This window comes from Xenopus laevis, chromosome 8L, assembly GCF_017654675.1.
Source record: "Xenopus laevis strain J_2021 chromosome 8L, Xenopus_laevis_v10.1, whole genome shotgun sequence".
In the NCBI taxonomy this organism is placed as follows: domain Eukaryota; kingdom Metazoa; phylum Chordata; class Amphibia; order Anura; family Pipidae; genus Xenopus; species Xenopus laevis.
In genome coordinates this window covers 22,373,948-22,387,256 of record NC_054385.1, presented here as the reverse complement: position 1 = coordinate 22,387,256, position 13,309 = coordinate 22,373,948, and the positions used below count along the sequence as shown (strand labels likewise).

The 13,309-nt window shown below is 38.5% G+C and overlaps 1 protein-coding gene across 6 annotated transcripts in view; it reads right to left on the bottom strand.

Moving 5' to 3' along the window:
• Window positions 1-13,309, bottom strand: part of cdk5rap2.L (CDK5 regulatory subunit associated protein 2 L homeolog) — a 192,688-nt gene that overhangs the window by 18,158 nt on the left and 161,221 nt on the right. For 2 of the 6 annotated variants that reach the window (XR_005963252.1, XM_018229695.2), the window contains one exon: window positions 9,400-9,450. The exons of 1 other annotated variant lie outside the window; for it this stretch is intronic. Coding sequence is in view for 2 of the 5 variants with exons in the window: in XM_018229695.2 (XP_018085184.1) it covers window positions 9,400-9,450 (51 nt within the window). In the remaining 3 variants the exon portion in view is untranslated. Of the gene's footprint in view, window positions 1-9,398; window positions 9,451-13,309 lie in introns of those variants that run through there. 3 more of the 6 variants (XR_005963254.1, XR_005963253.1, XM_041572512.1) reach the window with 2 other exon arrangements.

The following is a 13,309-nucleotide window of genomic DNA, read 5'->3' as shown; positions in this document are numbered from 1 at the left end:
TATGTATATATATATTTAATCCTTATTTAGCCCAAACTATAGGTAGAGGTCTGACAAAGTCAGATGAAAAAATGTTAATATTGTTTAAGAAAAAAGAAACCCCACCAAATAGAGGGTTACTATATCTATACCAAGTAGACTCACAACAAAAATTACAAAACCAAAATAATCAATGAGGATAATAATTCATTCATAAAGGTGCTAACTAATAAATTAGGTAAAGTGCTAGTGCAATTAATTAAAGTGAGATCGATCAGTCTAAGGACTGATAAAAATTGATTATTCCTGAATCAAAAGGGTGTGTTACCCCACCAGTAGATTCCAGAAACACCCCTTAATAAATAAGTTCATTAATTGATTAATATATAAAGTGTAGTTAATCAAAATAGATTAGGCGAAATGATTTTGCAATAAGTTACACCAATAAAGTGCAGTGCAATAAATAGGCTAAAAAATGAGGCTTGGTAATTGATTAAATGGTTAAAAAGGATTTAGTAAAAAATGGCCAGAAGAAAAGGTTTTTTATATATATGGGTTAAAAAAATAATTCGGTCATATTCCAAGAATAAGGTTAAGAGAAATTTGAAAAATATAGAGGGTGGAGTTGTCCCAAAAACTAACTGCCTATTTCGTTTCTAAGGCCTGGGACACCACAAAGTTAAGGCAGGACAGGGTAACCCGAGCTGTGGCCTTGTATTTTAATTTACCCTAAACGTTAAAAGAGGCTAACTAGCCCTAAAAAGCCACAAACTCACGGCCCCTTCGCTTAGAAGCTTTGTCAAGGCGAGAAACTTGACAAAGCTCGCCTTGACAAAGCTTCTAAGCGAAACGCGCGTCGGCGTCCTCTTGAAAATTTGATCTCCTTTAGATAACAATCTGATTCTGAAGTGATTCCTACATCAGGGGAATATACTGGATATTCTGAATTTTCGGTCTAGATTCTTTGCTTTACCACCTCTTCTATCTTCCTTCTATTTTAAGGGGCCGTGAGTTTGTGGCTTTTTAGGGCTAGTTAGCCTCTTTTAACGTTTAGGGTAAATTAAAATACAAGGCCACAGCTCCGGTTACCCTGTCCTGCCTTAACTTTGTGGTGTCCCTGGCCTTAGAAACGAAATAGGCAGTTAGTTTTTGGGACAACTCCACCCTCTATATTTTTCAAATTTCTCTTAACCTTATTCTTGGAATATGACCGAATTATTTTTTTAACCCATATATATAAAAAACCTTTTCTTCTGGACATTTTTTACTAAATCCTTTTTAACCATTTAATCAATTACCAAGCCTAATTTTTTAGCCTATTTATTGCACTGCACTTTATTGGTGTAACTTATTGCAAAATCATTTCGCCTAATCTATTTTGATTAACTACACTTTATATATTAATCAATTAATGAACTTATTTATTAAGGGGTGTTTCTGGAATCTACTGGTGGGGTAACACACCATTTTGATTCAGGAATAATCAATTTTTATCAGTCCTTAGACTGATCGTTCTCACTTTAATTAATTGCACTAGCACTTTACCTAATTTATTAGTTAGCACCTTTATGAATGAATTATTATCCTCATTGATTATTTTGGTTTTGTAATTTTTGTTGTGAGTCTACTTGGTATAGATAGAGTAACCCTCTATTTGGTGGGGTTTCTTTTTTCTTAAACAATATTAGCCTACATCTGTAGACTTATCTCTTTTCAGGATGCCATTAAACAACATACTTAATGCAACTTACTGTCCTCATTTTTGATGGTTTCTGGCATCCCTCTTAGCGAATATTGTTTCTTCTCCATCTGTTCTTTTGGTCTTCTATCTGCCTTTGAATTTCTGTCAGCAGGGAGTTATGGGAGAGAATGGTCATATGCAGAAATTTTTGATTGTAGATTATCTTATTTTGACAGGATTCCAGGTCCTCTGTTCTACTTGCCAGCATAATTATATCTTTTTTCAACTCCTTTAATTCCTCTTTTAAAGTGGAAGTTACTTCTTGCAACATGATCCTTATATTCGCTTTGGAAGGCAACTTAGCTAGATATGCTGCAATATCAACCATACAGTACCTTCCCCTTCACTCTCAGAGGTCTCTTGCTGCATATCAGCTACTTCCTCTATTTGCTTCTGGGCCTGCGCCATCTTGCAGTGTATTCGATTTGTTTTTTCCTTACTAAACAACGGTGCTATTTCTGTTTGTATAGGCATTTGCTTTTTCTCTTGAGTCCTCTGCTTCTCTACTTTAGCCTTTTGCAGGGAATATATACCAAGCCACTTTGATCCACTTTCATAGGAATTCATAACAATATTAAATATGTGAGGCGCCCTGCTGGTCCAGTGCATCCCCTCTCCCTAGAGCAAATGATTCTGATCTTCATATACTGGCCCCTGCATTATTTAAACCTCAAATTCAGACTCAAATCCCCTGTATTGACCCCATGTGTAATCCCCCCTGCATTGTTCACACTTGTAATACCTCTATTATTCACACCCTTAAACCCTGTACTTTTCACACCTGAGACCCAGACTGAAACTACCTACATTGTTCACACTTATACAAACTGTCACTGTATGTAGTACATTTAAGAGTTCTGCCTTCCCTATGCTCTCTGTGTGTGCCATACTCTGTGTTCCCTATGCTCCCTGTGTGTACCATAATCTGCCCGCCCCATTCTCCCTGGGTGTGCCCTACTCTGCCCACCCTATGCTCTCTGGGTGTGGCCTACTCTGCCTGCGCTATTTTCCTTGGGTGTGCCATACTCTGCCCACCCTATGCTCCCTGGGTGTGGCCTGCTCTGCCTGTGGAAAATAATATTGGTATTTGTTCAGAGGGTTTGTTAGCATTTGAAAAACATTGTTAGGGGCCCCTAAGGTGTTTAATCATGTGCTGGGGGGGTCCTGTGTTATCCACAGGGGAAGACTAGGCATATATATTTAAAGGAACAGTAACACCAAAAAATGTAAGTGTTTTAAATTAACGCCCCAATAACTGTTATTGATGTTGGGCGATACAATGAAGGGTTTTGGAGCTTTATTTAAGACCAGATTAACTATGTTAAGCTGCAGCACAATATGGTGGTCTTCCCATATGATCCTGGCTGTTACACTGTTCCATGGCTCTAACTCCTTCATTTGTAAAGCATTCTTTGACTTGGGAGCCCCACAGGAATTGTAATTTATAACTTTCTCCCTTTTGTTGGTTTCCTTGGAGCACAAAGCATAATATTATTTGGCCATCATTCAGTAAATGGCCAGTCATATAGTATCCATTAATTGGATTTGACTTTGTGGACAAAGGTGGCCAAACTAGATCCCTGGTAAGGCTGCACCTTGAGTATGCAGTGCAGTTTTGGGCTCCAGTCCTTAAGAAGGATATAAATGAGCTGGAGAGAGTTCAGAGATTTGCAACTAATTTGGAAACAAAACGGTCAGGGGGGATTTAACCCTTTCACTGCCAGTCGATTTGGTTGGTACTTTTATTGTCAGACCAGTTTTTTTTTTTTTTAACATTTTGTACTCACTTTAAGGGTCTTTTAGTTTACCCAGGAAAACAATATATTGTTTTTTTGAGCTTTCAAAATATGCTAGAATTTTGGTGTAATTCCACATCTGTAAAACGATATAGGCTTTTAAGTGTCAAATAAAATGAAAAAAAATTCATTTTTCACATAGTACAATCGCATCTATCAGTTTTTTTATATATATATGAATAGGTTTACCTAAGCACGTGGCATATAGGGGCCCCAATATGAAGACCCCCATATGGTCTGTCATTTCAGGTACACATTTACAATTGGGGGGGGGGGCAAAGTTAGAAAAAAGTATGTTCACCCCAGAAAACCATATATTTTCGGAAAGTACACATTCCCCCAAATCCAAATTGGGTATGCATGTCTTTCTACTCCAAAGCAGCAAGCCACAAACCTTTCCTAAATCTGGTGATTTTGGGGAAATTTCCAAAAATCACCTCAAAACTTCCACCCAGCAGCATCTTATGCCCCACATACTATTAGGTACCAAGATAAAACAACCCAAATATCAAAGCCTGGGGTCAGCTGAACAGTATGATGCCCAATGTTCATAGGATAATTGAAGTACATGGCATGTAGAGACCCCAAAATCTACATTGTGCATACTTATTTGAGAGTTTACATTTACACTAATTTATAAACATTGCCAGCTTTATATGGAATAAAAGCTACAAAAAGTTAAGGTGATCCCTAAAAACCTTTATATTTTCGGACGCATAAGTACACATTCTGACAAATCCAAAATGGTTAATTGTGTCTTTCTACTCCAAACTACCATACTGCAAAGCTACGCTAAAGGCAGTGGTTTTTATGACATTTCTGAAAATTGGCTAAAAATATTGCCATTGCCAATTTTCTCACCCAGTCTCTTACATGCAATTGTAAAACACCCTAAATATTGATGCCAAGGGTCTACTGAACAGTTTAATGCCCAATATGCATAGTTATATCAAAGCAGCTGGCATGTGTGGACCCCAAATAAAAATAGTGCAGATTAAGTTTCTCAGCTGCCGTTTCGCCTTCTGTGAACTAAGGCCCCTGACTCCGTATTATGTGCCAAAAGACTGCCTAACAGTAAAAAGACCCCCCAAAACCCACATATTTTTGTAATTACACATTCTGATGCATCCAAAATAGGTAATTATGTCTTTCTACTCCAAACTACTATACTGCAGAGCTACTGTAAAGGCAGCGGTTTTAATGACATTTCTGAAAATTGCCTAAACATATTGCAATTGCCTGCATTTATAACACACAATTTCTTACATACAATTGTAAAACAACCTAAATATTGATGCTAAGAGTCTACTGAACAGTTTGATGCCCAATATGCATAGATGTACCAAAGCAGCTGGCATGTGTGGACCCAAAATAAAAATAGTGCATATGAATTTTCTCAGCTGCCAACCTTCTATGAAAAAAACGCTCAAAACCATATATTTTTGTAATGTACACATTCTGACAAATCCAAAATTGCTAAAAATGTGTTTGTACTCCAAAAACTTAAGGATAAACAAGCATAAAACCGCAATAAAATCACAAAAATCAAATACAATTAGGCAAATCAATAAAATAACTGGTCTGACAGTGTGGTTAGCAGTCAGGATGCTTTTAAACATTGCAACAAGGGTTAATCTCATTGGTCGAGTTTTTAATTGAAGGTTTATTGCGCTTACTTTGGGTTTAGATAATCCTAATTGGCATGTCAGAATCCCTCAAGTAGTAAAAGATGATTTAGTCATTTGACAGCATTTTCTTGAGGATTTCAATGGCATTACACACTGGCAGGGCCTCCACTGGATTTGGTGCGATTTTGGCACACATTTTGGCCATCATTTTGGAAGGCGCTTGAGTTAACAAAAAAGCTTGTTTTATTAGTTGTTAGTTGTTCTTGAAGTGTGGGGCCATCAATGACTAATAAGGTATTATTTGGCACTCTGATAACATGGGGTATGTGCATGTAGTAAACAATCTCTCATCGAATTCACCTCCAGTTTTGTGATTGCTTAGGCAGGCTGTATTCCGAGTTTTAAAATTCAACATTTTGATTCAAGCAAAGCATATTCCTGGTTGTAGCAATATTGTGGCTGATGCATTATCTCGATTTCAGTTCAGCGAGCTTTGGAAAATTGGCAGTTACTTGGACAAGGAGGGAATGGCCTGCCCGCAGAATTTATGGAATTTGGTATTGCCAGAATTTCAAAATGGTTAAGTATGTCTTTGGCTGACAAAACTTGGCAAGCTTACATTGCAAGTTGGAATGAATGGATGGATTTCAAAGCAAGTACCTATGTTCAACGAATGTCACAAGGAGGGCAGTGAAATCCTATTATCTTTCGTGCTGGAGCAAATTGAAGCTCAGTAAGCTTATTCAGCCATATTAAAAAAGTTGGCAGGTATTGTTTTCTTTTTCCTTTTTGATAAAACAAATCATTTGTGTTGTTGGAAAGGTAAAACAAGCTGTAGACATTAGGAGGCCCATAACACAGTCATTATTCAAGGATTTAGTCCTCATATTACCTCATATATGTTTTTCACAGTTTTTACAATTCTGTTTTCATTACTGTTTACAGTCTCCTTCTTTGGAGACATTTGTGTAAGTGAGCAGGTGTCTCCTAGTAAGAAGACACCAGGAGGCATTGGTGTTGCTAAACAATCCTCATTATTGGGTTAAGGAGAAGATTTCATTAAGAAATTAGGCAGATGAAACTTTTCTAGATATCAAATGTATGTCAGACCATCTCTTGTAGTACGTTTTTATCTTCTTTTTTCAGTTTCTCCTCCATATGGCAGGGCATCCAGGCTATCACAAACTACAGGTCAACACTCTCTGCCTGACAGTGACGCCTCCGTTGCAGATGTGCCGAACGACTTCTATGCATGGTTTGAAGCACAGAACAACACAGAAATGAGGAAGACCACTGATATCTTTAACATCTCCCTGATCACCTCCACTGTGCGAAGTGCTTCATAACCACCACCATTGTCCCCGTGCCAAAGAAGTGATCAGTTTCCTGCCTCAACGACTACCATCCTGTGGCACTCACCCCCATCATCAGGAAGTGTTTTAAGGAGCTTGTCAAGAAACACATCAAAACCCTCCCGCCACCAGCACTGGACCCCCTACAGTTCACTTACCATCAAAATCGCTCAATAGAAAATGCAATAGCCACCACCCTCCACCTGGCCCTCTCTCATCTGGACAAAAAAGACACCTATGTTTGAATGTTGTTCATAGACTTGTTCAACATTTAACACTATCATCCTTAGCATCTGATAGAAAAGCTGAGCCTGCTTGGACTGAACACCTCCCTCTGCAGTTGGGTTCTGGACTTCATGACCGACAGACCTCAGTCAGGATTGGAAACATCATCTCCAGAACCACCACACTGAGCACCAGAGCCCCTCAGGCTGTGTGCTTAGTCCTCTACTGTTCACTCTGCTGACGCATGACTGTGCAGACACGCACTGCACAAATCACATCATAAAGTTTGCTGATGACACGACCGTGGTGGGTCTCATCAGTAATAGAGGAGGTCTCATCAGACATAGAGGAAGTGCAGAGGTTAACAGACTGGTGCAGAACCAAAAACCTGTCTCTCAATGTAGACAAAACAAAGGAGATGGTTGTTGACTTTAGGAAGACTAGGAGTGACCACCTGCCACTGTACATCGACGGCTCTAATGTGGAGATCGTCAAAAGCCCCAAATTCCATGGTGTCCACCTGGCGGAGAATCTCACCTGGTCCCACAACACCAGTTACTTAACCAAGAAAGCACCACAGCCCTCTACTTCCTGCGCAAGCTGAGGAAATCTCATCTCCCACCATCCATACGCAAAACCTTCTACAGAGGGACTATCGAGATCATACTGAGCAGCTTTATCACTGTCTGGGCTGGGAACTGCACTGTCATGAAGCGCAAGACCCTACAGAGGATAGTGAAAACAGCAGAGATGATCATAGGTGTCTCTCTTCCTTCCATCAAGGACATTTACAACACTCACTGCAGGGCCCTCACTACCAGAATGTGTAACAGTTTCTTCCCGAAGCCATAAGGCTCCTGAATACTCAGGGACCGGACAGATCTCTCTCACACACACACTACATCTGACCTTACTATATACCAGAACGTTACACAGCCACTGTACGCCATTTTATAAATAGCTATTGGATACAATTGTTCTCTATGTGCACTTTATCATGTTCTTTATCATGTTCTTACTACTATTATATCACAATGATACACCCATCATGTCTGACGTTTAGCATTATAAACTTAACATATTACATCTCCTGAGCGTGCACTGTCTTGTCCTGTCCCTGCACTATGCTGTCCTGTCTTGCACGAATTGCATATTTTTGCACTTGCACTTTTTGTCTTGTCCCTGCACTATGCTGTCCTGTCTTGCAGGAATTGCATATTTTTGCACTTGCACTTTTTGTCTGTTGTCCGGTACACATCTATGTTGTGTGTAGCACCATGGTCCTAGAGGAATGTTGTTTTGTTTCACTGTGTACTGTACAAACGTATTTGGATGAAATGACAAACTCAATCTTGACTTCTCTTGACAATAGTTTGGATTATTGGACATTTTTTTCGTCTTCAGAGCAAGAGACAAAGTTAATTTGGGTGTTAATAATATTATGATTGTTTGGATGGACTTATGAGGTTTGAGATGGCCAGATTTGATTCCAGTAATTTTGCAAATGAAAGCTATTATTTTTATCCATTTAGCTGGTAACGACATTGGAAAGGGCAGGAACTTTGATCGAATACGTAACATAAAGAGAGACCTCGCCAAAATTAGATTTATTTTTCCAAATACAGTTATAATTTGGTCTGAAGTAGTTCCCAGATAAGTTTGGCTCAAGGAACCTCACCCCCCTGGAGAGATGTCATAAAAAAACATAATTTTGCTATTTCAAAATTTTCTATAACAGTTGATATTATGGTTTACAGACACCATGAGTTGGAACACAGTTTAGAAGGATTGTATGGCCCTGACAAAGTACATTTGTCTGGTATCGGTTCTGACATTTTGAATATGGGATATCAAGACGCAATAGAGAAAGCATTACATGTGTGGGGAATGGCCAATGTAATGTCTTAATTGGCCTGGGTATTCAACAGGCGGGGCTTAATACTTCTTAATTCTTTAAGGTGGCCCGCTGCGGAGATCTGATGCAGGGGCTGGCTGGGAAGGCATGTATTGGCAGTTATTAACAGTTGTTACTGTTCTGATTAATATAATAGATAATTAATAAAATAGAAGCTGCGGCCATTCTCCACCATGTATGTGTTTGGTGTCCATTTATTATGGTTCGTGTTAAGGTAAATAAAAATGCTGGCTACAACTACCATGTAAGTTTGACTTCCATTGGTGTACATTAGCTGTGAAACAATGCAACAGGAGAACAGAGATAATAAAGACCTATGTGTTGTGTTTTGTTATGTCACACATGGTATACAAATGCTACCACCTCATTTGTAGAGTCTGATATGAATGGCACCTGCCACTGTGCATATGGTAAATAATTTTGGGCAGAAAATGCTTATGTGGAGCAAAATCCACATATGACATAGATGTTAAAGATGCTAAACTACTGCTTAAAATGCCAAGCGTCAACAAGCAGGAATAATACAGATTTTAAAAAGTGTATAGTTTCAACATATAAATCGTATCTCAAAGAATCAGTCAGGAGGGTGCCTGGTTATTTTATTAACATACGAAACACTTTCTGTTTTGATTGGTCTTTTATGAGCATGCAATAGGTGAAAATAAATACTGTACATTATGAATGACAAAAACTACACAAATTACAAAAAAAATATATATTTTCTTAAAATTAAACACAGGTTACAAATAGGTGGGGTGTTTACCTAACTCCAGATTGCTTCTTGCTGTCTTTAAAACTTTATATGTCAACGCCACTGTAAAGAAAGAATGAGACAAATCACAAAATATGAAAAAAGAATGTTTGCCAAAATAATATCCAATGACATCACATCTTGGCTGGTACCAAGAATGTGCAGAAATGGAATCAAGTGGTTTGAAAACATGAATTGCACTTCTGGTCTGCAGAAGTAAATTAAAGTGGTTATATAAACAAACTCGAAACTCCAGCTACACAGCAGCTTGTTTATATAAGCTATAGTTGTTTTTCGGAAGTAAACACGACAGTTTAAGAATAGACAAAAGAGAGAGTTAAACAGCGCTCCTTTAAAACCCTTTCAATGCTTCATACATATATAAAAGTTACTTGTTAGATGTTGAAAGTTCACACAGTTCTCTTGTCACTTCTGTGTGCGAGATATCCAATATGTTGGAGTATCTTCCAGATGAGCATAAAGTATAAGTGCAGTGGCAACTGAATTTCTCCAGACTCAAAGTAAGTTGCTTAACCTTTTCACTGCCAGCCAATTTGGCCAAGTTGGTACTTTTATTGCAAGACCATTTAGGGGCCTATTCTGGGGGGGTCTTTTAGTTTACCCAGGAAAACAAGATATTGTTTTTTTAGGACAACCTAAGCTTTCAAAATATGCTAGAATTTTGTTGTAATTCCACTCCTGTAAAAAGATATGGGCTTCTAAGTGTATAAAAAAAAAAACAGTTTTGCATGATAAAAACACAAATATCAGAAACATAATTAATTTTATGCACGAGAACACAGCAGATTTGGAAAGTTCTGTGTCTCCTTAACGTGCCAATACCAAATACATATAGTTTTATGGAGATGTCTCACTTCTATAAATCAAAAACTAGAAGCAGCAAAATACCAAATTTCCACCGCTCCACAAAACTGCATACATCTGATTTCAAGGCCAAACATTCCACTAACAGTAGGTTTACCCTACAAAACTACACATTGTTGGAAAGAACAGATTCTAACGAGTTCAAAATGGGTAAATATATATTTGTACTCAAAACTACCAAGTTGCAATTCTTTCCTAAAATTAGCAGTTTTTATAAAAATGTGTTACATTTTTGAAAAATGACCTCAAAGTGTCCAGTCTACAGCACCGTATCTTCAACATATCAATACATACCAAGATAAAACTGCCTAAACATGAAAGCCCAGGGTTCGCTGAACAGTTTGATGCCCAATATGCATAGGTACACCTAAGTATGTGGCGTATAGTGGCCCCAGAACGTAGACACCCCAAACGAGTTATCAGTTCTGTAATTCCAAATACTGCAAAATCAGCACATTTACAGCATTTTTCAAGGGGCAAAAGTACAAAAATGTATGTTAACCCCAGAAAACCATATATTTTTAGAAAGTACACATTCTGACGAATCTAAAATGGGTATGCATGTCTTTCTACTCCAAAGTACTAAGCCTCAAAGCTAAATCTGAAAGCCCAGGGTTCGCTGAACAGTTTGAGGCCCAATATGCATAGGTACACCTAAGTATGTGGCGTATAGGGGCCCCAGAACGTAGACACCCCAAACGAGCTGTCTGTTCTGTAATTCCAAATACTGCAAAATCAGCACATTTACAGCATTTTTCAAGGGGCAAAAGTACAAAAATGTATGTTCATCCCAGAAAACCATATATTTTTGGATAGTACACATTCTGACTAATCTAAAATGGGTATGCATGCCTTTCTACTCCAATGTACCAAGCTGCAAAGCTTTCCTAAATTTGGCAATTTTTATGATATTTACGAAAATCACCTCAATACTCCAAAACTGAAGCATTGTATTTCCCACATATCATTACATACCAAGATAAAATGCCGTTAATCTGAAAGCCCGGGGTCCGCTGAACAGTTTGATACCCAATATGCATAGGTTCACCTAAGTATGTGGCATATAGGGGCCCCAGAATAAAGACAGTTCTGTAATTCTAAATACTGCAAAATCAGCACATTTACAGCATTTTTCGAGGGGCAAAAGTACAAAAATGCATGTTCACCCCAGAAAACCATATATTTTTGGAAAGTACACATTCTGATGAATCTAAAATGGGTATGCATGTCTTTCTACTTCTACGCCAAACTGCCATACTGCAAAGCAACGCTAAAGGCAGCGGTTTTTATGACATTTCTGAAAATCGTCTAAAAATATTGCAATTGGCCGCATTTATCTCACCTAATTTCGTACATACAATTGTAAAATACCCTAAATATTGACGACAAGGGTGTACTGAACAATTTGATGCCCAATATGCATAGATATACCAAAGCATCTGGAATGTGCGGACCCCCCCAAAAAATTAGTGCATTTGAATTTTCTCCGCTGTCGTTTCGCCTTCTGTGAAAATAGATCAGTGACTGTGTATTGTGCCACAAGACCCCCTAACAGCACAAATACCCCCCAAAACCATATATTTTTGGAAAGTACACATTCTGACGAATCCAAAATAGGTAATTATGTCTTTCTACGCCAAACTACCATACTGCAAAGGAACGCTAAAGGCAGCAGTTTTTATGACATTTCTGAAAATTGTCTAAAAATATTGCAATTGGCCGCATCTATCTCACCTAATTTTGTACATACAAATGTAAACACCATAAATATTGACGCCACGGGTCTACTGAACAGTTTGATGCATTGATATACCAAAGCAGCTCGCATGTGCGGACCCCCCAAAAAATTAGTGCATTTGAATTTTCGTGGCTTCCTTTTCGCCTTCTGTGAAAATAGACCAGCGACTGTGTATTGTGCCACAAGACCCCCTAACAGCACAAATACCCCCCAAAACCATATATTTTTTGTAACGTACACATTGGGAAAATACAAAAATGAAAAAAAAAAGCCTGAAAAATAAAAGAATAAAGATAACTTGGTAAAATGTGTACTGTGTACATACATTTGTGTTAATAGGGGGGGGGGTGTAACATAACGGCCACTTACCATTTTGAATTCCAGAAGGGTCCTTTGGAGCCATGGGGGGTCCTAACAGAGGGGGTGGAAGCAGCAGGAAGTCCTTATCGCGCTGGAGCAGGCAGACAGAAGACGCAGCACAGAGCAGACACGTGTCTGCATAATCAAAGGCGGGTCCTGTGATCGTGTCGCTGGACCCACGTGACCTCCCCCTCCGGTTGCAATGCTCGTTGCCAAGGGGGATGGGAGCGCACCGGAGGCCTCTGCAGAAGCGGCAATCGCCGCTAATGCAGAGAGGAGCCCTTTCCAGCCAAGAACGTAGGTACTACGTGCTTGGCACTTAGGGCTTTTCCTGCAAGAACGTAGTACCTACGTTCTTGGCAGGAAAAAGGTTAATAGCATGCAGGGGTGATTATAAGATGCGCTATGAACTCTGTGTGATTTTGTTTTGGATGGATCACAAGTGGAGTAGGACTGACTCACCCAACACTGCACTTATATACTTTGTATTCATCTGGAAGAGACTCAAACATATTGGATATCTCACGCACACAAAAGTGACAAGAGAACTGTGTGAACTTTTAACATCTAACAAGTAACTTTTATATATGTATGAAGCATTGAAAGAGTTTTGAAAGTAGCGCTGTTTAACTCACTCTTTTGTCTATTCTAGTACTAAGGCATATTGGTACATTATATATTTTGAGCATATAAGCAAACCTGTTGTCTATAAAAGAGGGGAGCACACTCAGTTCTTTAAACACAACAGTTTTGCCAGTGCAGGGCACCAGTACATTATATTGTCTTTTCTTAAAAACACTTTAATTATTTGGTGTTACAGTTCCTTTAAAGGGGTTGTTCACCTTTAAATTAACTTTTTTTAAAAGGTTTTTTAAATTGCATTTTATAACAATAAAAAAACAAACATTATATCATGCATGATTCCATCTTATTATAATT